Below are 26,882 nucleotides of genomic sequence, written 5' to 3' on the forward strand. Positions count from 1 at the left end.
TAATTAGAATATCGTGGAAAAGTCCATTTATGTAAGCAATTGTTTTCATTAGCTACTGGAGTTTAATATATGAGATAGACTCATGACATGCAAAGCAAGATAAGTCAAGCCTTTGCGTGTTATAATTGTGATGATTATGGCGTACAGCTGATGAAAATCCCAAAGTTGAAATTGTTAATTTGGGGTTTTCATCAGCTGTACACCTTAATCATCACAATTATAACAAATAAAGGCTTGACATATTCGTCTAGCGGAAGCTGTCCCACAAGATGAAAAAGTCACTGGGGCTGCTTCGCAAGACGAAATTTTTTTTTAGCACGAAAACCTCCGCGCTCCATTGCCGCTTCGCTAGACGAAAAATTCGCTGTACGAAAAAACTCGTAGAACGAATTATTTTCGTCTAGCGGGGCAGCACTGCATTTGGGAAGGAAGTTTGCTAAGAAGTTCTGCTATCCAGCAGCTTTTTCCATTGACCTGGAAAGCTGCCTAACTACAAACTCTTGTTCTGAAAGGAGCTTTTGGTGTGGGGGGGACGACAACACAAGTAGCAGTATATGGGGTGGTGCTCTAGCAAGTGGGACATTGTCCCCTGCTGGATGAACAATAATCCCCAGATTCTCAGATTTCATTTTTAAATCATAGATCTCTAACATCTGTAGAACCTGAAATCTGAGGCAGTATGCACTGGGCCACTCCATACTTTACTTCCCCCACCCTGGTAACATTGCTGCAGACACCTATGCAAGTAGCCAAACCTTTCAGGATCTGTTCCTCTCGCATATTACAAATTTGCTCTTCCTTTTCTCCAAGCAGGAAGCAAATAAACTATCTGTTCCTGAATCACATTTGCCTCCTAGCTGGCTTCGCCCAGCCCAGTCTGCTGTGTGTTGTTTGACTGTGATATCAACCTGCCTCCTTAAATGAATATAGTTTCACTGTTTTCATTTTTCCCTTTGACGTTAGGCCGCTGTCAACCTAAGCCACATGACTTCTGTGAACAACTCGGCCTCAGGGATGGGAAATGGAAATGCATCGTCAAGCTTAGGTGTGGCAGGAGGCGCTGTGGTTTCTGGCTCTTCTGCATTCGGACAGCGTAACACCACAACCATCGAAAGGCGCTGGGAGGAGGCCCGTATGTCTCATGCACATCGTGAAGGCATGGATTTTGGAGGGGGCTCAACCATAGCAGGAGCAAGAAGAGGAGGAGGAGGAGGAGGAGACATGGCAGCACAGAAAATCATGACAATGGATAGCAGATACATGGAACATGTCGGAACCGTGAACGAAGAATTCTTAAGGAACTACTTCACTGAAGTAAGATTTACACTTCTGTGAGATGTTTGCTCTCTTGATTGACTTCCACTTCCTCCTGTTTTGTTTAATTCTGGGACCTTTGTATTTTCCACTCCTTAGTTTATTAGGATTGGTTTGGGCATCTCTCCTATGTGCAGTGTTCTGGGTTTCCTGGAAAATCGGAATATTTCCCTATGCAAATTATCACCATTTCCCTAACATTCTCAGTTTGCATCAGGATTTTTCCCAATTTCTTCAAAAGTGATCTAATATAGCACATTTATTTTACTTGTGTTCATTAAATCTAAACACTTTGAAGACTGCCATGCTTGCCTTTTATTTGCAATGGCCATTCATTCATTGTTACTAAGGAACATATGAAAAGGGGAAAATTTCTAGAGAAAAATAAAGCACCGAGGAAAATAAATTCTGCCCTACATCACTGCTCCTTCTCTCTCTCAGACAGAATGCCACCACACTTCTGTTACCCAGAAATGGGATGGCATCGTCATTAATTTCTAAGGAGGGGGAAATGGCATATATTTCCCTGGGGCATGGAGCTTGCAAGCAGCATCATTGCTGTCTTTCTCCCACTACCCTTTCCTTTTCAAAAGTAATGAGAGCTACCACTATGTGGGCAAAGTAAGATTTTAAAAAGGAAAGTGTGGGTGAGGAAGATAAGATGCAGCCACACAGCTGTCACTTTTCTCCCATAAATGCCCATCCCTGAAAATATGGAGAATTTTATGCCTGGCTCTCTAACCTGCAAAATGGGTGGGCTTTTATTTGTTAAGAACATAGGAAGAGCCTGCTGGATCAGACCCCATCTAATCTAGGATCCTGTTCTTGCAGTGGCCAACCAGATACCTATGGGAAGCTTACCAGCAGGGCATTTTTATAGTTTTATCCAAGTTGGTAGCCATCTCTGCCTCTTGTGGGAACAGATTCCAAAGTTTGGCCGTGCACTGTGTGGAGAAGTTCTTCCTTTGTCTGCCTTGACTCTTTTGATGTCCAGATGCAACAGGGGTCCATGAGTTCTAGGAATGAGAAAAGGGGCTAAACTTTTCACTATTCCCTTTCTCCAGGCCCTGCATAATCGTATACACTTCTCTCATGTTGCCTTTTCACTAAGCTAAAAGGCCCCAAACCACTGCCTTCTGCCTGAAGGAGTTTGTGTTACACCCAACCAAGCTGACTGCTGTTTTCATTAAAGAAAATTATATCTTCCGAAACACAAGTGCTCACAGTTCTTGTTTTTCCACATTTTTAGAAAGCTGATGCTTTTGCCGACGAGGATGAAGGGCACCTCGCAAAAGACTGCCTACTCGTTTACTCTCAGGAGGAAGAAAGAGATTCTCCCCATGGTTCTGTTGGCTGCTGCAGTTTCATTGAGGGCGACTTTGATGAGCATTACCTGGATGACTTGGGAGATAAATTTAAGACTCTGGCTGAGATCTGCATGGGCAAACGCATTGGCATGGAAGCTGGACCACACACCTCTCAAGGCCTGAAAGACCCAACTCCTACTCTTGCAGCAAGTGAATCTGATGTGCGATACTTGCACCAGCAGAATGCAGAGCACACCTATACTTCAGGCTCTGGCAACCAAATACCTGACACCACAAAAGGCTTTGGTTCAGAAATGGTGACCGAGGAGACAGTAACTGAGACTACCTTTGAATCTACACCTGGCTTGCAACAAGTTAGACGTATACCCAACCCTCTGGTTAGCAGCAGCAGCAGCAATGTTGTCATGACAGAAACATCTTATGGGGCAATACCCCCTCCAGTAATCTTTGACCCCCAGTTTAAAGAGAATGTGGTAGTGACAGAGAGAGTGCTTGCTCCGGGTTCTAACTTGCAGGATGTGTTAGAAATGCCTTCTGGAGTCTTTCCGGACCTTACAGATTCAAAATACGTTGTTGTAAGGGAAAGGGAGAGGGTCCTTGTACCTAGTTCTGAGCTAAAGGGTTCCTTGAGCATCCCCAATTTAGCAGGAGGACAGAATGTGGTAGCGACCGAGAAGGTGGTTACACCCACTCCTGGCATGTGGGGCACATCAGAGCAAGCCACCTTTCCTGAGAGCGATAGACAGGGACAAATATTGATTGCAGATGCTTTCTTTAACCAAGGCAGCACACAGGAAGCACCTCCCCCTGGTTCCACCCTGAGCAAGTCCTCAAGGGTTAAATACAGCACTGTGCAGTACACACGCTCATAGATGGTATGCTTTCCTCCATAACTTTTTATTTACATTAACAGTGATGGGGATTAGTGGTTTGTTTTCTCAGGGGCTCAGTGAATTGCTTTCCTTTCCTTGCAGTAGTTTCTGTACAAGAAAACTCACACAAAGCCCAGAGAAGAGATACTGAGATTAAAGATGCAGTCCTAAAGACACTTTTCTAGGAAGTATGCCCCACTGAATACAGTAGGACCTCTGAGTATAAGATTCATAGCATTGCAGCGTAAAAGAACTTGGATTGTAGTAACATAGGCTTGGAGCAACAAGGAACTACCGGTACTTCAGCTGCATAGCCAGAAAGAATGTTGCTAACATCCTGAGCCTCTGTATTCTAGCATGCATTGCCAGGACCTGGATGGCAGTCCAACTGGTTTAGTTGGTTATCGGCAAACTTTAACTAGCTGTGTGATCCTAAATGCCTTGCTTCAGGATTATGTCGCTCTTGGATTTTTTTCCCCTTGTGCATTTAGCAATGCGCAAATAGCAAAGTATTAACTTAATTAGTCATATTGACTTCAAAGTTAAGTTGTCAAACAGTGCAATCCTAAACGTATTTACTCAAAAGTCAGGTTGAACCCAGAGGGAGTTACTCACTGGTGGATGTGGTTAGAATTGCAGCTTTAAATGTACAATACAGCTGAGATGGCTTGTTGCTCAGGCTACTTAATATCAACAGGAAATACCTATGTTCTCTAGAAGAGTAGGTATTTCACATCATTTTTTAAGTTGCTTTTCAAAATAATGTCCTTTTACATGAAAAAAAGCAAAGATGTGTGTAAAAAGAGGTGGAGTGAAAACATGAATGCAGTCTAATTTTCTTTCCTACACTTAGCAGACATTGTGCTCCTTTTGCAACATGTAGGCTAAAGCATAGGTTTAGCCCAAGTTGCAGCTGCTGGACGGTACAAAAATGTAACTTAAAACCAGAAGCACATGTGCTCATCTGACATCTCTGAATCAGGATGGTTGAGTTCTGATGTATTCATTCAACTCAACTAGCCACAAGGGCTGTCCCATTCATTTCAGTGGAGGCAGCTGATCCTTTCACATATTCAGTGATAGGCTTCATTGAAATGAATGGAACCCACCCATGCAGGATTTGGTGCTTTTTCAAATGACACTATTGTGCAGTAAGTAATTTTGTGTATATCTGTATAGTACAGTCAGTGTGGTATAGCAGAGAGAATATTGGACTTGGACCAAGGAGGACTGGGTTCGCACCCCTTCCCCACTCACTCAAAAAACCCACTTAGTGCCTTTTATTTTATATATGTGTATCTTATGTTTTCCCAGGCCCTTTGGCTAAAAGCAATAAATAGGATTGGGTGCACTGCCACTGAACTGGGCTGCATACACACCATACATTTAAAGCACAACACACACCCTCAAAGAATCCTAGTAACTGTAGTTTGTCTCTCACAAAGTTACAATTCCCAGCACTGTTAACAAATAGTTCCTAGGATTCTTGGCAGAGGGAGTGTGCTATAAATGTATGTTGCCCTAGTCCCTTTTCCCCTCTATTATTCTGTACATACCTATTTTATAATTCAAAGAAAAGCAAAACTGAATGGGATGAAAATGTATATAATGGTAAATGTATTTTAATCTTTTTGGACAAGATAAACTTACATTTAAGGAACATTTTATATGACAGAAATACTGCTTATTTTAAGCTTTCCTTTGGTTTTAATCCACAGTTTCACCTGTGGAGTGTTGTATCTAATGAACTGAGATTTAAGACTGCACTAGTAGCTGTCGCAGAGTTTACAGTTAATTCCCATGTACCTTTCCATTTGGAATGGGAGTATAGCCTGTTCATTTTCAAGGGTTAATCATGGAATTTGCAGATCTCGAGCTTTGCGGTATCTTTTTATTTTAGATAACAAGCTGTGGTTTTGCACTGATCTCAAGTTTGAGGTGTCGATGTATTGCATTATGTATTTTTGTGGAATTTCAAATAAAAGGGAAAAATTCTAATTTCACTGCTCTGTTATTTTAACTGGTTAAAAATGCATCCCATCTAACCACTCAGACAACTGTAACAATTACTGAGGACAGTTCACCAAAGGTTAGTAGTCACTGCTGAGCCCATTGTTGAAAGTAATGTAATAACATGTAACTAGATTCTATGCCTGTCAGAAATTAGTGCCACTGAGTTCCATTAAGACTTGCTCCCAGGACTGCAGCCTTAGGAAGAATTTGTTGCTGTCTGATAGATTTGCAAAGTAACGATACACAAGGGAGAAATAAATTTTCTGTTGAGAAACTAAATTGAACATATACCCAATTATTGATTAAAGTGTTGAGACATGGGTCTAGTTCTCAGCTGGTATGATAAGCCTGTGACTGACAAAGTGTGCACAAATTTCACATTTCAGTGCAATTCGATACATTTTTGGTTGAACGGGAGTCCTGCTTTCTTCAGTGGGGTTTACTAGGTTAGATTACTGCAACGCATTATACGTACATCTGCCTCTGAAAACAGTTCAGGAACTCCAGCTGGTGCAGAATTTGGCAGCCAAGTTGCTCACTGGGACAAGATAGTTTGAGCATATTCAACTGATCCTGAGCCAATTGCACTGGCTGCCAATTAGTTTCTGGGCTCAATTCAAAGTGCTGCTTTTTACCTATAAAGCCTTAAATGGCTCAGGACTGCAATGCCTGAAGGACTGCCCCCCCCATGAGAGGTCTGAAGGGTGGCAACACAAGAACAGGCCTTTTCTGCAGTGGCTCCCCATTGGTAGAATGGTCTCCCTAAGAAGTCTTGCCTGGAGCCTTCATTACATATCTTTTAGCGCCAGGCAAAAACATGTATCTATAACCAGGCCTTCGCCTGATTGTCTTTTAATTGTGTCTGTGGCGGGGGAATTACTGGTTTGTTTTGCTTTTGTTTTATTATGCATTTTGTGTTTTCATTTTGTATTTTTATGATGTGTACCACCCTGTAATCATTGGATGAAGGGTGGTATAAAAGCTTAATAAATATTATTTATAATTATAATACTTGAGAGCAAGCCCAGTTGAACTTATAAGAGCTTACTTCTGAATTAACATGCATAGGATTGCACAGTTAATACATTTCTTGTCACAGGCAGACACTTTCTAAGTCATATTTTGTCACATCGCTGAGAACTAGGCAGGACTAACAATGATCAGATCAGCATAAACTCCATATGGATTATGAGTCTCAGGCATACTGAACACATCTAGCATTCAAAAGAGCATCTGAAAGCATCCCTATGGGGTAAGGATGCCAGCTAGAGCCATCCAGAGATGCATACAGTCCTCAAATACGTTTCTTAGGATGCCTGTTAGTCAAGCAGTAGTAAAGCAACAGCTTTCAGCTCTCAAGGTTTGGTTGCTTGTTTTTCTAGCTGGAGATAAAATAAATGAGGCCAAAGTAAAGTAGTAAGGCTCACTGGAAGGGCAGATCCTGAAGTTGAGGCTCCAGTACTTTGGCCACCTCATGAGAAGAGAAGACTCCCTGGAAAAGACCCTGATGTTAGGAAAGATGGAGGGCACAAGGAGAAGGGGACGACAGAGGACGAGATGGTTGAGCAGTGTTCTTGAGGCGACTAGCATGAGTTTGGCCAAACTGCGGGAGGCAGTGGAGGATAGGGGTGCCTGGCGTGCTCTGGTCCATGGGGTCACGAAGAGTCGGACACGACTGAACAACAACAAGTAGTAAGCCTCATTCACCAAAGTTTCTTGGTCTCAATACAAATCTCTGTCACATCACTATCCTTCCTAGTTTGCACCACTAGATGGCACAATTATCATGCTTGCTGGAGTTGTTATGGAGGATACCAGAGGTGGACTTGTGCCTAAAAGCCTAAGCAATCAGCACACAGCTACATGTAAGAAATGCCCTGTTTTTGAAAGTGAAGGGGGGGGGGGCTAAAACTAACACTGTCAGTATGTTCAGCCTAGGTTTGCTACAGCAACCTTTAGCAGGGAAGCAGAATAAGAAACAGGAGCTGCTCCACTGTGAAAGATAACAAAAGCAAAAAGTTGAAGCAAATAATGCATAATAATTTCATTTGCCAGAAGGTGGAAGAAGCGATCCTCACCAACAGGGAGGAACTGATTGATGAAGTGGAAATACTGGGAAGCTTGGGAGGAAGTGATCATGTCCTCCTGGGTTTCATGATACATAGGCAAGGTTTCGTGTGGATGCACACTTCTTCAGCTTATACCAAGAACAAACTTAGTTGGTCTCTAAGGTGCTACTGGACAATTTTTTTATTTTATATATATATTTCAACTGCGCCAGACCAACATGGCTACCTACCTGAATCTAGACACACAGGCAAGGGAAAGCTTAGTATAGTCAGATATGCACTCTGGACTTCTTTAAGAAGGCCGGTTTCAAAAAGCTGAAGAAACTATTGGGTGAGATCCCAAGGTCAGAAATAGTGAAAGAGAAAGGGGTCCAAGATGGATGGGTGTGTGAAATATTGAAGGCACAAAGGCGGACAATTCCAATTAAAGTAATGTGGGAAGCATCTAAGGAAACTGGTGTGGCTGCATAAGGAGCTTACAGATGAGCTGAGATTTAAGAAGAGCATGTATAAGAAATGGAATAAAGGGGAACTCATATACACGAGTAGCCAACAGTTGCAGGGAGAAGGTCAGGCGGGCCAAAGAATGAGCTCAGGCTTGCAAGAGAGCTTAAGGCAAGGACAAACAAGTAGTAGGTTTTCTGCATGGAGAAGACAGCAAAATGCTATTGGATGGCAGAGAAAAGGCAGAACTGCTCAACACCTACTTCGCCTCAGACTTCACTCATTAGGAAAGCAGTGTCCAATCTGGTGATAACAGAATAAATGGTGCAAGGAGGGAGCTGCAGCCCAAGATAGAAAGAGAGATGGTAAGGGATTACTTTAAACAAATTCAGATCTCCAGGGCAAATGTCCTCATTTTCAAAAGGGCAGGGGGACAAGACACGGGTAAATTACCAGTGAGCTTGACGTTGTCCGGTACTGGTAATTAAACTGTCTGTGCGCACTTAGAAAAGGATTCTGTGATTACTATGTCCCATCATGGGTTTCTCAAAAACAAGTCATGCCACACAAATCTCAATTCTTTTTCTGATAAGAATTACAAGGTTGGTGGATCAGGGTAATGCTATGGATGGTAGTGTATCTCAATTTCAGTAAGACTTTTGATAAAGTCTCCCATTATATTCTTGTGGAAAAGCTGGTAAAATGTGGACTGGACAAAATAACTGTTAGGTAGATTTGTAGCTGGTTGGCTGACTGACCCCAAAGAGTGCTCACTAATGGTTCCTCATCATCTTGAAAAAAACTGACAAATGGGATGCCATAGGGTTCTGTCCTGGGCCCATTGTTGAACATCTTTATAGATGTTCAACTTACAAGGAGATGTTCTTACTTAGAAGGAGGAATTGAAGAGGTGCTCCATCAAATTTGCAGATGATACCAAACTGGAAGGAGTAGCCAATGCCACAGAAGACAGAATCAGGATTCAATATGATTTTAACAAATTGGAGAAATGGGCCAAAACTAGCAAAATGAATTTCAATAGGGACAAATGTAACTTTCTGCATTTAGGCAGGAATAACCAGCTGCGCCAAAATAAGATGGGGGACATGTGAAAAAGATCTAGGGGTCTTGGGCAACCACAAGTTTAATATGAGTCAACAGTGTGATGCAGCAGCAAAAAAACTAATGCTATTCTAAGCTGCATCAACAGAAGAATAGTGTCCATGTCAAGGAAATTATTCTGCCTTGATCAGCGCACACCTGGAATACTGTGTCCAGTTCTGGGCACCACAATTTAAGAAGGATATTGACAGGCTGGAACTTGTGCAGAGGGCGGCAACCAATATGATCAAGGGTCTGGAAACCAAGCCTTATGAGGAACGGTTGAGTGAGTAAGGTATGTTTGGCCTGGAAAACAGGAGACTGAGAGGAGATATGATAGCCACCTTCAAGATGAAGCAAACTTGTTTCCTCCTGCTCCAGAGGGTAGGACCTGAATCAATGGCTTCAAGTTACAAGAAAGGAGATTCTGACTAAACATCAGGAAGAACTTTTTGACAGTAAAAGGTGTCACACAGTGGAATGAACTCCCTTGGAAGGTGGTGAACTCTCCTTCCTTGGAGGTTTTTAAGCAGAGGTTGGATAGCCGTCTGTCATATATGATCTAGTTGAGATTCCTGCATTGCAGGATGTCAGACTATATGATGCCTGGTGTGCCTTCCAACTCTACAATTCTAGGATTCTAACCTGAGCCTACCCTGGAGGGGGGGAAGCAAGCTCAAGCACATATTATTTAAGTTACTGTACAGTTCTTGTAACTACAGGTGGGCAAATCTGTCAATTTTGGTTTCTTTCAGTTTCTTTTTTTCCCAATCTTAAGTTCGGTTCTCCATATTTCTGCAGGAGGGAGAATGGCTAGCCACTCCCAGACTCTGTTCAGTCCTTCTGGTGTTCTTCCTTCCTTCCTCCCACTCACCATCTCCCTACTGTAAGTCATGGGGTGGACTAATCTATTCTTGGCCCAGAGCATTCTGGAACCCTGGTCTTACCGAAAGAATGGCTCTGCTGTTAACATTATGCAGATTTAAATATGCTAATAGACCATGTGCAACCCCATAAGCTCCAGGCAGGCAGCAAGTACCGTATAACAACATGCATAGAGGTTATAAGACCGAATAGTCTTACCATCCCTTTTTATATTAAAAAAGAGTGGGGGGGAGAGAAAAGCATTTTATGTAACAGCCCTGAGGGCAATGAATAGAGAAGTCATGCTGACGGCCAGAAAAATTAATCTATCCCAGTAGGGAAGTGAGAAATGTTTATGGGGGGGGGGGGACGACTGCAAACAGCAAATGAAATTTATAATTACTCAAAGGTACTGACTGCCAATCTAATTCAATTTATGATCTGTTAATCTTATTTGGCTGGCACTTAGGAACAGGCTTATGGATTGAAGCCAGCAAGGCGGATTTTATTTATTTATTTATTTATTCATACGCAATCCCTGCAAATAAGCCAATTTCACAAGCATTTTACCTGACCGAACATCGGTTACACATCTCCGTCCCAGCACTCACACTCTGTACATGTGGTGCAACATGGGAGCAAGATTCAAGCTCGCTCATACATGCGCTCCACTGAGCAGTAACCATCACATGTGATCAAAGCATCCATATATACTCCGTATGCGATTTTGTCCATCTCAAAAAGAAAGGGTAGGAGGGATAATGCACACCATGTGCAGATGAGCCTGCTGCCCAAGCCTTAAGATCAGCATTTGAGACCCTGCTACTGGTCTACTAGTGAGAGCTGTTAGGTTGGCGAGTTCCAGAGACAAAGCCTTTTCTGTGGCTGGTCCAACCTCTGAAATACCTTGTGTATGTCTACCCCCCCTAGTTGCTATCTTCGAGGAGATTCTTAAAGATGTTTTTAGATGATTGATTGAGTTTATTTCTATGCAGCCTTTCCACAGTGACTTGTGCCCGAAGCAGCTTACCACAAACACGCACTTACAATTACACTCAAAACATGGGGTCTATGGAGGTTGCAGGAGAAAGCAGTTTACAGAGCGTATCGATAAATTCAAAGACAATTTGGCAAACACAGAATAAATTCGGTATTACAAAATAAAAATTACCCAGTACCCTCTTCTTGGTTTTGCAAATCAAAATGAATAAAAACACCAACTTCTCACCGCCAATGACTGTAATCTTTTTTTAAAGGGGGGGAGCGCAAGTATGTTGCCTTCTGCAGCTAAGCTAGTTTGATCGCTTCTCAGAGGTTTAATGTTTTCAAACCAAGGTCAAGGGGAAATAACACACAATAAAGTGCATGTAGATAGGGCACAGAAAAGCCAGTAAGAATTAGTAGAGAAGGCAGCGCAATACCAAGTAAGGAAGGACTGAAATACTCAGAACCAAGTTAATCAACGAAGTGTTGTTTTGCCATTTGGAAGCATAGAAAGGGAAAGAAATATAAGAAAGGTATAGCCTCAGCAATGAACGAAGCTTGGTCCTAGAGAGGGTAGGTTGGAGCCAAAGCAGTTGGGCACTGGAGATCCACTGTTTGGATTTTCCATTGATTTCTGGGAGGGGAGGAATAGGTGATCCAGATTCGAACCATAGTGCTGGGAGAGGATGGCTAATCCTCCGCCACACACACACATACACACACACACACATACACACACACACACACACACACACACACACACACACCATTTCCAATTGAAAATCATTCTCCAATATATACTTTGCTTTGTTAAATCTTATAGCACTGGGTGATTTCTACTGGAAAAACATCACATGCCTCCATTGGCATCATTGTTCTGATCCAAATCCTCTCGATCCACTACTAATTATTGGGTGGGGGAGAGACAGAGTCTGATCAGGGCTCTCCAAATGTCTCACCATGTTTGGCTCTAGGGTACTCATATGGAAGAGATCCACAAACACATCATTGTGTTGCATTGTCCTCATGCTGCTCTCCTTCTCTGGGTGCTGCACCAATTAGAAACATAGGGGGCTTCTACAAAATCAAGCCAATGGTCTGCCTAGCTTACTGTTTTCTGTATACGCCAACTGGCAGGTTGTCACACAGGGGTCTTTCCCTGCCCTATCTGAAGATACCAGGAGTTGAACAGAGGATTCGTGGCATGAAAAGCATGTACAGTGGTACCCCATGTTATGCATGCGATCCATTCTGGATCGCGCTATGTAACATGGGTGTGCTTAACACGAACGCCCCCCAAAAAAACAAAAAACCCGGAAGTTTGCACGTTTTTGCACTTCTGCACACCCGCGCATCGTGCGCACTCTGGGGAGGACTTCCAGGTTGCGGAGGTCCGTAAGTCAAACGTACGCAACATGGAGCGCATGCAACTCGAGGTATGACTGAAATCTACAATCCTTAAGTTTAGACCAGGCATAGGCAAACTCGGCCCTCCAGATGTTTTAGGACTACAACTCCCTTCATCCTTGACCACTGGCCCTGTTAGCTAGGGATGATGGGAGTTGTAGTCCTAAAACATCTGGAGGGCCGAGTTTGCCTATGCCTGGTTTAGACAATGTAGATTGCAGAGGAATAACCACAAGTAGGAATAAGGAGAGCTGAATCTTCACAACGTGGAATGTGTTGGAGACATTCTTTACAGTCTCATATTTGCTGCTCTTTCCCTCTTTTGAATGGCTACACATGAGTAGATAAAACGGTGTCCTCCAGGCGTTGTTGGACTACAGCTCCCATCAGCCTCTGGCATCATAGTCAATGGCTGGGGATGATGGGAGTTGTTGTCCAGCCAATGGCTATCTCTGGGCTACATGGTGATCTAGAATGGATTTGATCATTTCTTAGCTTTCTAGATCAGTTTGGAAGTTTACTTTTGGGTAAAGGGAAAAGGCTTTATGAGGTTTAGGACCAATTCCAAAAGCTATGACCAAGCTTTTTAGAACAGCTTGTGAAAAGTCAAAATCTTTAATTTTGAGGGAAAACACATTTCTCAGATGTTTCCTGCCTCTATATTCACGTTTGTGAATACTTTTCCTCATTAGCTTTACTACTCGTAAATCTCAGCTCCACAACAGCAACATACATGTTGCCAAATGTACACATCTGTCTTAATGAGTGACAGTCCTTCAGTTAAGGGACTTAAGTGTCATACCTCAGAAAAGTTAGTATCTGTCTGTCTCTCTCCCTAGCCACTCTCTCAGGGCCCAGCCACACTTTGCTTGTCCCATGACTACAAAAAGCACAGGTCTGAGTGTTTTTCTGTTTGCCCTGCCACTCTCCCTGGAAAAACTTTTGGGACAGAGCTCATGAGACTTCAACACCATGACATGCAGAAATTGAGCAGGTGAAGTCCCCCCTCCCCAGGAATTCTATCCTCATTTTGAGCCATTGAGTCCAGAAACTGCCACTATATCTTACTTCTAGGATCATGGTGCTCAAATTGCCAGTGGTATGTACGGTAATAAAGACCAATAGCTTTAGAGTAATGTAGGGCAGAGAAATATTTGAGAGAAGGGTTTAAGGAGATCAACAGGGTGATTAGTCAGTGACTGGCATTCTTAAATTAATTTTAGAAAAAGAATTCTGTCTTACCAGAAGACCACATTAAAATGAATCCAAATAGCTATCATGAATGTAACTACTGAAGGTACATTGTTTAGACATTACACGGAACATGTGTACTCTTCAGACTTTTTCACATATTACATAATAAATGGGGAGCAGGGTCCTTCCTGTTGTTCCTGCCCCTGCACATGTGTGGCATATCCTGTGAAACAGCATACGTACAATAAAAGTATATGCGAGTAGGCAATGTACACAAGGGATCAGCGAGCCTTGAATAGGTAGAATCCCCTTTTGCACATGCAAAAGCCTACATGCCTACAGTTTATATGCATCTTGCCTCTTTTACATTATGTGAATGCAAGTAGGCAGGGGTGTACCAAGGGGGGAGCGGTGCGGGTGGGGGCGCTCCCAGCACCACATGTCCGGGGATGACAAGGCATGCGGTTTGCCGGCGGCGCCATTCCAGTGCCGTACGGGCGGTGCCGGGATCCCCTGCTCACAGCTGCAGCCACATATAGAGGATCCTCCATTCGCAGCTTCAGCCACAAGCAGAGGATCCCGGCGCTGTCCATACGGCGCTGGAGCAGCACCGCCAGCAACCTGCTTCATAGCGCGCATGTGCAGCATCAATAAATAGCAACGCTGTGCATGCGTGCTACATAGCGATGTCCCACCCCCGGGTGCACATCATGTTTGCTGTTCCGGGTGCCCGAGCGGCTTCCTACACCTCTGCAAGTAGGGGCAGGAGTGGGGCTTCCTGCTATGATTTCACTCTGTCCTGCCGCACCCCCTGTATAATATGTGAACACAGCATGTGAATAATCCTTCTGTATACACGTCTGTTTGCTTGTATACACATTCTCACTGGTTAAATGTGCATGCATTCGCTTTATTTGTTTGTACATCCAAGCCACTTCATTTCTGCATGCTGTTGCAAATATCCCAGCCGCTAACAAGTGACAGAGGGCAGCAAAAAGGCATGCATATTCCATAATAAAGGTTGAACAAATTGCTACTATCTTTATAGTATGAAGGACAATTTGGGCTATGGATGGGCAGTTATGATGAGTTCAACCATTCACCAGACAGATGTGTGTACAGTATGTGTGTACAGTATGTGGGTTCACCTAAATGCTTACAGTTTGGGTATGAGTACACACACGTACACATTATTTTGACCACTTGTACAGGTTATGCATACAACATGATGTAGCTTGTTCTCGGCTATGCTTTATGAGAATGAACACTGAGACCAAAACATCATCATGCAGCCGAGTGCAATCTATCAGAACATTCTCCTGCACAGACACAGCAAATTGTGTCGATGGCTTTTAATGTGGCTCAGTATTTGTCAGCCTAACAGCACTATTTGCACAAGGTCCAAAGACGCATCAAGATAAACTGCAGAATTCTCAAGTGCTAGCAAATAAGACAGCCATTTCCACGTTGCTATTTGTAGTGGTTTTAAGCACCAGAACAGGGTCTGAGACAGATCCATTGACTAAGCAGTTTAAGATCTTAGCAAGAAGCACAAACAAGCAAAGTACAAGTCTCAACACACCAAAGCCCAAATTCACTATTCATTTAAGCAGTGCATTAAGATGACTGCAGTCCAGCACAGCATACTTCTGTTAAAGAACCAGCACCAGCTGTTAAGGATACAATCAGTAAGTAGTACTAAGGTGCTACAATCCTGTGCATGCTTCCTTGTGAGTAGACCCCTTTGAATTAAGGACTTACTCCTAACTTAGGTGTACACATAAGCAAATATGCATAAGATGAGGCTGCACACAGGGGGACCAGGTGAAAGGGAGAACAGAGCTGCAGCACCGTTAATTGTTCATTCATTTCATTTCATTTTTCCACTGCCTTTCTTATAGCTTGTCACACACCAGCTGAAATTCCCTCTTGTACACAACTAACAATGGGGCAGAAACCCTGTTCACTTTTTTCATCATAATCTAAATTTGACATTTGAATCTCAGGTCGGAAAATCCAAAATAAACCTATACATGTGACTTGTGCCACAGTCACTTTTATCCCATGTTCCAAAGAGCCATGCCTGGAAAGAGTGGGTAAGCCCAGAATCTCTTTGAAGCTGATACATCCTGAAGTTGATTGACAGCACAATCCTACCATACTTGGCTAAGTGGGTACAGTACTACAGCCTTCGAGGGACTGATACCTTATTTACTTTGTGAGCAACTTAAATCCTCAAAATAAAAATAAAGTTTATATAAGAAACATAACTATGTTGCAACAAAACATGATGAAAACCTTACTTTAGGGGATGTCAGGTGCAAAAAAGGACCTGACTCCAAGACCTTTCATAGATGTGTAGAAGAGGGGATTTTAGCAGGTGTAGCTTATGCTATTTCTCCACTCTGCTGCAGGAGTCTTACTATCGTCATCTTACAAACTATTCATACAAAATAATACCTTTGGAAATCAACTGCAATGAGAAAATGGCCAACAGGCTTACTTGTGGGGAGGGGGAGAGATATGAGATTTAAGTACATAGCAACAGCAAAACAGCTTTGATGCAAACAAGAGAATTAACCAAAAGAAGAGGAAAATAATTAATTTCAAGAACAAAACTTACTTCTAGGGAGGTCCTGTTATTAGAATTTTTTACTTTAACTAGCAGCGGGTGGACTTCAAATGCTTTGGAATCTAGATAATCCACTACATGTTTGAATATTTGTGGATTATTTCCATAATGAATATTTCCATAAATACTCCCTCCTTCCCCCGATGAGTAAGCTTGACCCCCCAACATACAAACTAATCCTTTGCTTTCATCCAATTCCCAACAGACCACTGTTTTCGTCACATTCCCAGGTGCACTGATTCAAGCCACCTTTTGAAACAAGTGGACTATGAACTGACACTTCCTTTGATAACCTACGTAACTCTTATGAGTACTGGAATCAAAGTTAGCACCTCATAATGTTAGGGTTCCTTTTATGTGCATGGAAGCTCTACACTTGAACCACAAAGGTTTCCCTGTTGACTTCAGCAGCAAAAGTAACTAACTCCATGCATGCTCTCCTCTGCATGCACCAAGCCAACACAAATGGAAGCTTCATATGTGTATTGGAGCCCAAAGGGAGGTTTGCTTTGAAAATGTGATTTGCCCCACACAATTTGCTAAATTGCCCCACTATGTTCCATGAGACTTAAACACAACTGGCCTCTTCTAGATTTGTAATCACATGTACAACCTGGGTTACAGACTGATATATTTGAAAAGAATCCTCAGAGGTCACCTAATCCAATCTGCTGATGATGCTGGAAATCCACTACTTACAGCAGGTGCGGGGAACCTTTGGCTGCTGAATGACAACTCCCATTACCCCTTCTGCATGTGAACCACACACTCAACTTGTTCAGCCTTTGCTGAACTCCTTTGTCACCCTGTACACATTCTGCTTTGGCAATAGCTTTATTAAACTGTGGTGCCCAGAACTGGATACAAGATTCTGGACGAGGTCTGACCAAAGCAGTATAGAGCAGCACCATTGCTTCTCATGATACAGGAACTATACACCTATTGATGTAACCTAGAATTACATTGTCATTTTTTGCTGCCACATCACACTGTTGACACATGTTTAGATTAAGCTCTGCTAAACCCTCCAAGACCTTTTACATGTACCACCCATCCTATATTTGTGCATCTGATCTGACAAAAGTGTGGACATTTACATGTATCCCTGTTTAAGAACTTAAGAATATCCTGCTGGATCAGGCCAATGACCCATCTAGTCCAGCATTCTGTACTCACAGTGGCCAACCAGATGCCTATGCAAAGCCCACCTGAGCACAAGAACACTCTCCCCTCCTGTGGTTCCTAACAACTGGTGTTCAGAAACATACTCCCTCCATCTGTGGAGGCAGAGCAGAGCCATCACGGCTACGAGCTATTTACAGCCTTCACTCCTTGAATGTCTCTTATCCTAATTTTGTCGATTCCAAAATTTAGCTAGTTTTGTCCAGTTCTCCAGCCTGTCAACACCATCTTGGATCCTGTTTCTGGTTCTGCTTGCATCAGCACACCCAAACCAAGCCCCAGTAAAAGCCCCAGTTCAGAATATGCTCACCCACATTAAATCAATGGAGTTCATGTTAGCCATAAACAAAACTTACTCCACAGGTTTCAACAGGATGTAAGCTCAGCCAGCTTGCTCTCTATCTGGTCCATATATAATCCAACCAGAGGTGTATTTATAACTGACTCAGTGTTAGGAAACAAAAATGGGTCTGATTTTTTTAAGGGAATATTTTAAGTGGAAAGGACTAAAGTGTCAGACTGAAGACTTACCGGTACATATACAGACATTAAACCCGGCGGCAAATACTCAGTGATAGCATATCATAAAATTTAAGAGCCCTGCTGAGTCAGCTCAAAGGCCCACCAAGTCCAGCAATATATGTACACAAGCATGCAAGTGTTGTCCAGTGCTCTGGTTTTCAGAGGTTCGAAGAGCAGCAAAGGGGCTTTCAAACAACCCTGCACTGAGTTTTGACTGTGCACGCCTGCTTCAAGCAGGGGAACAGGCATGCACAGCCAAACTGAGCAGGCACTAAATCCATGCTAATCTGCCCCCGTCACCCTCCATTGGAGTGATGTCGCAGGTGGCCACCATTTCCTTAAAAAGGCCTTGTGAGACAAATGTGACCCCTTGGTGGAAGCTAAAGGTCCTCCACTCCTGCATTACACGATGTGCTAAGCGACATTTGGAAGGGGGAAAAGAAAAGGGGCGGAAGGTAGAAAAGAGAGAGTCTTCCATTCCCTCCAACGTTTCTCTGATGAAAATAGGGACGTCCTATTCTTTAGCAACAATAATAATATTTTTGTTTATACCCCACACATCTGACAAGGTAGCCCCAGCCACTCTGGGCAGCTTCCAACATATATAAAAACATAGTAAAATATTAAACATTAAAAAAGAACCTTCCCTATACAGGGCTGCCTTCAGATATCTTCTAAAGGTTATAGAGTTACTTATCTCCTTGGCTCGGGGGTCACATAACTCCATGGGCTTCAACATTTCTCCAATGAAAACAGGGGCGTTGTGTAGAATCCTGCAGGATTTCTGCAAGAGAAGGGTTGCTGTTTGTTAGCTGCAACTGATCTACAGCAGACAAAGAGAAGCTGGGCCACAAGCAGCTGTGCTGAAAGTTCAGCTCTGTTGGGCCTCCCATCCCTCAACTATCATATGGAGAGCAGCCATTGCATCAGACTACAGGGGGAGAGAGGGGTAAGGGAAGCAGGGCCACCATCAGCTGGTAAGCCAGCTCCATCAGGGTCCTCCTTTCATCAATGTCACCTGCCAGCAGGCAGCCACCAAGCTACAGCAGGGAGGGAGGGAGGGAGGGAGAGAAGCAACATTGCTCTATCAATTGCTCTGCTGAAAGATCAACACCTGTTAGCTCCACCTTTACTTAAACCTTTTCAGTTCCAGCTGGCCATTATAAGCACTTTGTAACTAAGATCTAGTACTCAAGTTTGCTTTCTTTCTCATTCCTCCAAATCTGTTTTCTTTTTGTGCCATGTCTTTTAGAGAGTAAGGATTGTCTTATTATTGAAGCTCAGAAGCTGCTTTAGGAGCCCTTTTTGGTTAAAGATTGGAGTTAAAATACTTCAAATAAATAATCACAAATAATTATCACTGAACCATCTGTCTCTACATGGGTGATTATAGAAGGAAGGACTGTGACATAACTATGCTTCTTCTGTCAGGACCTAAGCAATTTGAGAAATGGGCTGTGTTCTCTATGTTTGAGAATGATAAACACCATGGCTATGTACAACAGTATGATGGAATTTATTTACTACAACCTTTTAGAAATTATTTCTGTATTGTACAATAACAACTTTTAAAAAAATTCCAAAATATGATAAAGGCTTAGCTTGATGTTGAGCATTTAATAACAACTTGATCTACAAAATCATCAGCTGGAGCTTGTCACAGCATGTAAATAACCATTATCACCTGCTAGCAGCAGCAGCAGCAGCAGCTCAAGATGCTGTTAAACTGCAGTGGATCAAGAGAGTAAGGGAGGAGTAGTAATTATAGGACATGGAGAAAGAGTTCCATTGTCCATGGCAGGAGAATCTCTCTGAGTAAGTCTCAGCAGCATTTTGCATCGCAGGCAACACATATCTTCTACATATTAGACTTCATCCCCATATGTGCTACAGATTGGCACTAATGGAGACACATGGCCACAATGAGTTCATCATTGCTTTGGTGGGGGTAACTGTCAGCTTCTGCAATGCAGACTGCTTCCTAATGTGAATGATCAGGTACTAAAACAGTTAAACATCTTGCAGTGACAAGCCCAGAATTTTGTAGAATGGCAGGTAGGAATCATGACAGTACTTGGCGCGCTGCAGAAAAGCAAGATCTATCGGTGCCCAAATGGCCCATTACAGGTAAGAATGCAAGGAAAACTGACTCCCAAGTTGGAAATTGCCACAAGCAATGGGCATTCTGTGGCACGTAAAATGTAAGCAAACAACAGTTGCTTAACAGTTCCCTACCCCCCACAACACACACACACACACACACACACACACTGATGTCCAAACATCCTAATCCCAATAGGCAAGGTTCATGTTTGTGTGGGTTACTCATTGGCTTACTCACAGTGCCTGTGGAGTCTTTCCTTCCATATACTATAATCCCATGGATTTCTGCAAAAGGCCAATGGATGGAAGTACTGCCCAGCTGGACTGCTTACTAAGTAAATAATCAGAATCAGCAGGTTTAAAGTCATACGGGCACTTGATAAGTAGGCTGTTTTGTAGTAGGATGGAGTATAAAAACTCAAAACCTCACTGGCCTATAGCTGTTGGCAGAGTTTGGCTGATTGCACACACACACATAACACCATGGCCTCCTCCTCTCTGCTTCTCGTTTGCTTGGCTGCTATGGTGTACATCACTGAAGCTACACCACTGGTAAGTATTGCATTAGTGGTACAGCAGTTTCTCGGGGGGGGGGGAAGTACAATTTTCTTGCAAGCTCATTACCAAATTTGTACCACATATGCAAATCCATAGTCCATATCTTTTGATGGCTGCATCGTTTACCAAGGTACTTTAGAATGGCTTTCAGGTTGCTGGAGACACATTCTATTTGTGAAATAATATGTACCAAACTGCTGACAACCGGTAATTTAATCATGCTGAATAAATTAAAATAGTAGTCCAAGATATTGTGATATGCCTGCCACAGTGTGATACATGGCTGTCTTTTAGGAATTGAAGACCATTTCACCTTTCAAGATATCAGTTGTTCGGAGGAAAGGTACCCATAAATCCCAAGGTTTCTTACGATACAGTGCAGAAAATTTTAGCACCTGCCATTTATAGTTAGAAAACTAGATCTGTTGGTTAAGTTTGTCATTAAAATAATAATAATAATAGCTCTCTATTTGTTCCTCATATATGCATATTCTAAATTATGTTACCATAAAATCTTACAAGGCTACTGCCTTTTAAGGAACTGTTAGTGCAATTCTGTTCATACATGTCTACTCAGAAGTAAGTCCCATTGAGTTCAAGGAGATTTACTCATAGGTAAGTGTGTAAGAGATCTGTTCTATTTTACTACACTATTCATTATTTTTTGTCATTATTTAAAAACATGTAACATGCAACATACAGCAAATGTGCATTGGTGGTATAGTGGTGAGCATAGCTGCCTTCCATATACAGCAAATGCCTCAAGGCAGTTTGTGACAGTGGCAAATCTGCTAATTATTTGCAGCTCATCTTCTTACTCTGTGAAATTAAAATCATTTTTACTTTTATTTACAGTGAGTTGTAAAGTTTAATTCTCAATTGACTACAGCTAATAATTAAACATTAATAGTGCAATGCTCAAATGTATGTCAACTTAAAGATATTGTTGTGCTAGCTGAATATTCATTAATAATGATAGACCCACTGAACCTTTAAATCAGAGTAAAGTGTGGAGGGAGGAATAAGAGGAATAATTTGTTAAAAGCAAATCTTGAACTGGCATTTTTTGTGCTTTTTAAATACTCTTAACAGACCATTTCTCAAAGCTGCATCCCATGTCTATGTGTATATAAATGATGTTTGCAGTAACTCCTAGCCCAAGTTAATTTGTTTGTTTGTTTGTTTGACAGCTCTTGGATGTGTACAGGCTGCTGAATAATTTATAATGTGTTTCTTATGCCCATGAAATAGGCTATGGACCACAGACACTCTGATAATATATTTTCTTCTGCCAGGTCAAGGTTTCCCATGGCTCCATTGACTCAAAGTGTCCTCTTATGGTGAAAGTCCTGGATGCAGTTAAAGGAAGACCAGCTACCAGCCTACTGGTAAAAGTGTCCAAAAAAGCTGAAGATGGCACCTGGAAGGAGTTTGCTACTGGGTAAGTTGCCCTGCATGCAAAGTGCCTTAAGGAGCAAGTCAGCCTTGCTGAGATGGCACCTCCAAATTGTGTGAATCCACAACACTACCACCAACCAAGTTTCTCTTCCAAGCCTCACTGTTATTTCCGAGGGTTTATACAGATAAAATATGTTTACTCACAGCAACAGGAACAACTTTCTGCCTTATCACTGTGGGAGCACCATCACACCCATCCTGTATTTGTAAAGTGATAGGAGGGATTATTTGTTAATGACCGATCACAGAATACCTTCCTAGGAACATGACTAGTACTGTAGTCTGCATTTGAAAGCCGTATGTCTCTGCAGCTATGGAGACTAGATATTTGCTCTCTTAAAAAGAATCAAAACTAACGTTTTCAATATCCTCACAGGAAGCTACGTATGGAGACAGAGGTGCAAACTGCTCACCCACTCTAAAACACCTAGAGCCTTGTCAGCTGATAAGAGGGAGATGCAGTGCTTTTCTTCTAGTAAAAAAAGGTGCCAGTACTGCACATAACTCTGACATCTGGCTAGTTCTGAAATGAAACTGAATGAATTTCCAAGTGAACTTTGAACTGTAACTTAAAGCGGTCTTATACATGACTACACAGAAGTGTTGTTGAGAAAATTTGGTGCTCCATAACTGCCCCAACCCACTTCTTGTATCGGGAAAAAAAATGTATATAAAAAGATAACATCCTTACTACTTTTACGCACCTGTATTACAGGGAAACAAATGAATTTGGGGAAATCCATGAGCTTACAACAGATGAACAATTTACAGAAGGCTTGTACAAGGTCCAGTTTGACACCAATACATACTGGAAGGCAGCTGGCGTTACTCCATTTCATGAATATGCTGATGTGAGTATTTGGGTCGTCATCATCCCCCATAAATAATGCAAACCACTGGCAGAGTTTTTTTAATCCCACAATATAATAAGTTTTCAGAGTCAAATATTATCATGGGACCAATTGACTGGGTAATTACTGCTATCAACTATGCAGCAGGAGTGGGAAGAGAGGAGGATGCAAGCTGAAGGTTTCAATATGTGTAGACTACATATGTGTAGACTACAGGAGTGGCTGCATTTTAAGTGTCCGATCCCCTAAAAAAGCCACATCCAAATCTGCCCTTAAATCTATCAAAACTTCACCCTGTACAAAACCAATAAATCTTGCATTTGTATACATGAACCTCCAGCTGAACTACAAGTATACTTTCTTTAAAAAGTGAACAAACCTTTTTTTAAAAAATTAGAACAATGATACAATCCAACTTCTGTAGGTTAAACATTCTAAGCTTACAGGCTTACCTTAACTTTCTCACACATGCATAAGGAAGGGCTCAATGCCTGAAAAATGTAGACAAAATAGGCCATCATTTGGATTCTGCCAAATCAATTTTTCTGCTAGTTCTCAAAGTGCAAAACATTAGGAAAGGCCCCAAGTCATAATATTCTTGAATTGCATAATATTCCTGCATTGCCGGGGGTTGGACTAGATGACCCTTGGGTCCCTTCCAGCTCTAAGATTTTAGTGCCTCTCTAATTTCACATGCATCTTTAGAAAGAAACTATATGTATATTGGTTAAAGCTGGGCACTCCTTAAAACTTCTATAAAAACAACTTGTTTTTTGTGCAATGCATTCCATGGCTTTTAATTAACTAACCACATAAAAAGCGTATCTCCACCGATCAATGACAAGAGAAACTACAAAATGATTCACAGCACTAAAAAGTCACTGTAAATTTTGCAACCAAATTTAGTGTGCTTATGGAGTCACCATATCACACTGAATGTCTTCCAGCATTTTCATTAACTTCTTAACTGAAATCAAAACAAAGTTGTCCCTACCCAACGATTATTTCACAAGTATGTGCACATAATGATTTCCAAATTGCAAAGTCATTGCCATTCATTTTAACAGATGAAGTCAATCTTTATATTCTTTTTTTTGTATACAGATATATTCCTTCTATTGAAATGAATTGGCCTGTCCAAGGATACCAGACAAATCAGAGCACTTGGACAGTTTGTAGGCAACTTATGATGAATTGTTATTTTTAATACAGGTTTTTACAGTAAAAAACATTGTATGACCAACTTAAGTATTTTCCTCTTGCAGGTGGTTTTTACTGCTAACGATTCTGGTCATCGTCATTACACCATTGCTGCTCTTCTTAGTCCCTATTCTTATTCAACCACAGCTGTTGTCAGCGACCCAAAGGAATGAAATCATACTTTATTCTCACAACATTCTCTCTACTATTCCACTTTTGTAGGATTATATTAGAGGCAGCAGTTAATTTGTATAACCCATGGCTTGTTTGCTAAAGTAGCATCTAGCATTAACATCTTGGCTATAATAAAAAAAATTGTTTGTTTTTGAAATGCATCAATAAATATTTCTTCTCTAAATAGATTCAGTGTCATTTTCTGTGTTACAAAACAAGATCCGGTTTTGTTTTTAAAAAGCTAATGGGGCACCCACGGTCCTTTCTCAATTTTTATAGGGTCTATACCCATTGCACATCAAGCTGCTGGCACACCTATGCTCACTCACATGTTGCAAGTCTCCAGGAAGCCTGGAGAAATGCAGTGCCATTGGCACATAGGTCACACTTAAGGCAGAGGGAAGTGGCAGGGAAGGAGACATCGTACTGAAGGTCTCACTCGGTGCTCTTAGTGATGCGCGTGTGCACATGCACACACACGCATGAGAATGGAATGTGTTCTTAAAATGGTTTCCACTATGAGTGCAACTCACCTTCTGTGAAAGGCGCAAAAATGTAGGGACCATTGGTTCCCAAATTCCCATTGGTTCCCAAATGTAGGGACCATTGGTTCCCAAATTTAATCCGTTCCAGAAGTCTGTTCCAAAACCAAGGCACGCTTTCCCATGGAAAGGAATGCAAAATGGATTACTCTGTTCCAGACTTTTAAAAACAACCCCTATAACAGCAATTTAACATGAATTTTACTATCTAACGAGACCATTGATCCATAAAATGAAAGCAATAATCAATGTACTGTACTATAAAAATAAATAAGACAGTATTGTAGATGATAAAAATTAAAATTATTATTTTTCCCGATGTGCACGAAGAACAAGTCATAGTAAAAAACAAAAAAGCCACACAAACAAAACCGCGCAAAAGCAAAAACAAAAGCTCCAGCTATCACCTCTGTGTTGCCTGGGTGCTTGGGACTCAACAGCTGACAGACTCAACAGGAAGCCTCTGATTAGCAGCAGGGGACTCAATTTACAAATGGAACACACTCAACAGGAAGCGGAACATGTTCAGCTTCCAAGGCAAAGTTCACAAACCAAAACACCTACTTCCGAGTTTGCAGCATTCTATTTCCAAGCTGTTCATAAACTAAGCTGTTCTAAAACCAAGGTGCCACTGTATTCCTATGTAAAATCAATGATCAAACTACCAGTAGTTTAGGAAAAGCTAACCTGAAAAGCACCTTCGGGAACTTGAAGAAAGCTAGGCATGCATGCATAGAGGAATTGCATGAGCAATGAGCTGAATTGTATATTGGGTAATTAAGGGAATGTTTCTAAAACCAGGCGCTAAGTGTTGTTGCTTGCACTGACTAAGTTAGAAATCAAGAGACTTAAGGTAAAAATGACTCACATAAGAACACGTTTCATTGGATCTACTCTGAATATGACTTAGTCGGATTCCACTCTAAGGGAAAATAATAACAAAAGATTAAAACCTCTTTTCATTTAAACTTTGTAGATTATAATGATGCAGAGCTCTCCTAAAACCTGTGCTTTAAAAGAAAAAGAAATTGAAGGAATACACTGTGTAAGCTATATCAAAACTACCCGGTATTTCAAATAAAATAAAAGCTATACTACTAAAAGTAACAGTACATCAGTTTTTAGCACACTACATTTCAAGAGACAATGTATTTTAAAAGTACAAACATTTTAATGTGCAAAATAAAATGTCATAGCATGATTCTTTACAATTTCCAACATTAGTTTTCAGTGCATTAAATGAGCATCTCACAGCTGGAACAATAAAATAATGTTAAGTACACTTCCCTCTGATATGCTGCAAGTATATTTTTTTTTAACAATTCACATAGTTTACATGAAAAAATACAAGCTCAACTCTTTAACAAGATTCCAAAATAGGCCCAGAGATCCAAGGGGAAAAGTATGTTTTATTATCCATATATCAATTACCTCTAATTTAAGCCCCAAATATTAAAGGACCAAGTGGGGTGGGGCAAAGTTAGTATTCTCAGCAGACTTCAAAGTGGCATGATTATCATTACTTTGTTTAATTATAATTTCTCTTTTTAATCTTAAAAATCATATTTCCAATTATAGGCATTTTTAATTGTCAGCTATTGGGAATTCTTAATTGTCAACTACTGGAAACCAGAGACCAAATTCAACTTTTTAGGGGTTTTACAATAGGCCATGGATAAAGAATATGAATGGCTCCCAGCTCCAGCCTTACGCTACTTTAAAGGCACATGGCATATTAAGATCTGCTCTAGAATGGTGTGTTCAAGCAGGAAATAATGTACAATGTATCTTGGATTTTTTAAATAGATTATAATGAAGGCATAAGATTATACACACACACACACACACACACACACCTATATAAAAGTTATGCAGCAAGCTGACAACATTTTAAAGTGAAGCATTTGCATTCCAATAATGTGGCCATATTAAATCTGGCAAACATGTGGCATGTTTAACTTCATAAAAGTCCACTAATGAATTGGGGGCAGGGGGAAGAAGAACACCCAATGTAGAGATCTAGATAAAATTTAAATATTCTTTTAAAAAATGCCCGATTTGCATCATGTC

General features: G+C 41.5%; 2 protein-coding genes across 2 annotated transcripts in view; both read left to right on the forward strand.

Moving 5' to 3' along the window:
* The window catches only part of LOC117049940 (desmoglein-2-like), a 31,024-nt gene extending 25,516 nt beyond the window's left edge, over positions 1 to 5,508 (forward strand). The window contains exons 14-15 of the mRNA XM_033155087.1: positions 964 to 1,314; positions 2,564 to 5,508. Coding sequence (XP_033010978.1) covers positions 964 to 1,314; positions 2,564 to 3,514 — 1,302 coding nt within the window. The 3' untranslated portion in view covers positions 3,515 to 5,508. The remainder of the gene's footprint in view (positions 1 to 963; positions 1,315 to 2,563) is intronic.
* Positions 5,509 to 20,460: 14,952 nt separating this feature from the next.
* Positions 20,461 to 24,399, forward strand: TTR (transthyretin). Its single transcript, XM_033155089.1, has 4 exons — positions 20,461 to 20,581; positions 21,883 to 22,028; positions 22,761 to 22,896; positions 24,162 to 24,399. Exons 1-4 carry the CDS (start codon positions 20,513 to 20,515, stop codon positions 24,267 to 24,269), a joined length of 459 nt encoding a protein of 152 aa, XP_033010980.1. The 5' UTR covers positions 20,461 to 20,512; the 3' UTR covers positions 24,270 to 24,399.
* Positions 24,400 to 26,882: the final 2,483 nt, after the last annotated feature.

This window comes from Lacerta agilis, chromosome 7 (genome assembly GCF_009819535.1).
Source record: "Lacerta agilis isolate rLacAgi1 chromosome 7, rLacAgi1.pri, whole genome shotgun sequence".
NCBI classification, from domain to species: Eukaryota; Metazoa; Chordata; class Lepidosauria; order Squamata; family Lacertidae; genus Lacerta; species Lacerta agilis.

Bases quoted from the DNA above. Each gene is read 5' to 3' on its own strand.
- TTR (XM_033155089.1), top strand. From the start codon at position 20,513: ATGGCCTCCTCCTCTCTGCTTCTCGTTTGCTTGGCTGCTATGGTGTAC. The intron at 22,029-22,760 runs GTAAGTTGCCCT...CCTGTATTACAG, and splicing joins TGGAAGGAGTTTGCTACTGG to GGAAACAAATGAATTTGGGG. The intron at 22,897-24,161 runs GTGAGTATTTGG...TTCCTCTTGCAG, and splicing joins CATTTCATGAATATGCTGAT to GTGGTTTTTACTGCTAACGA.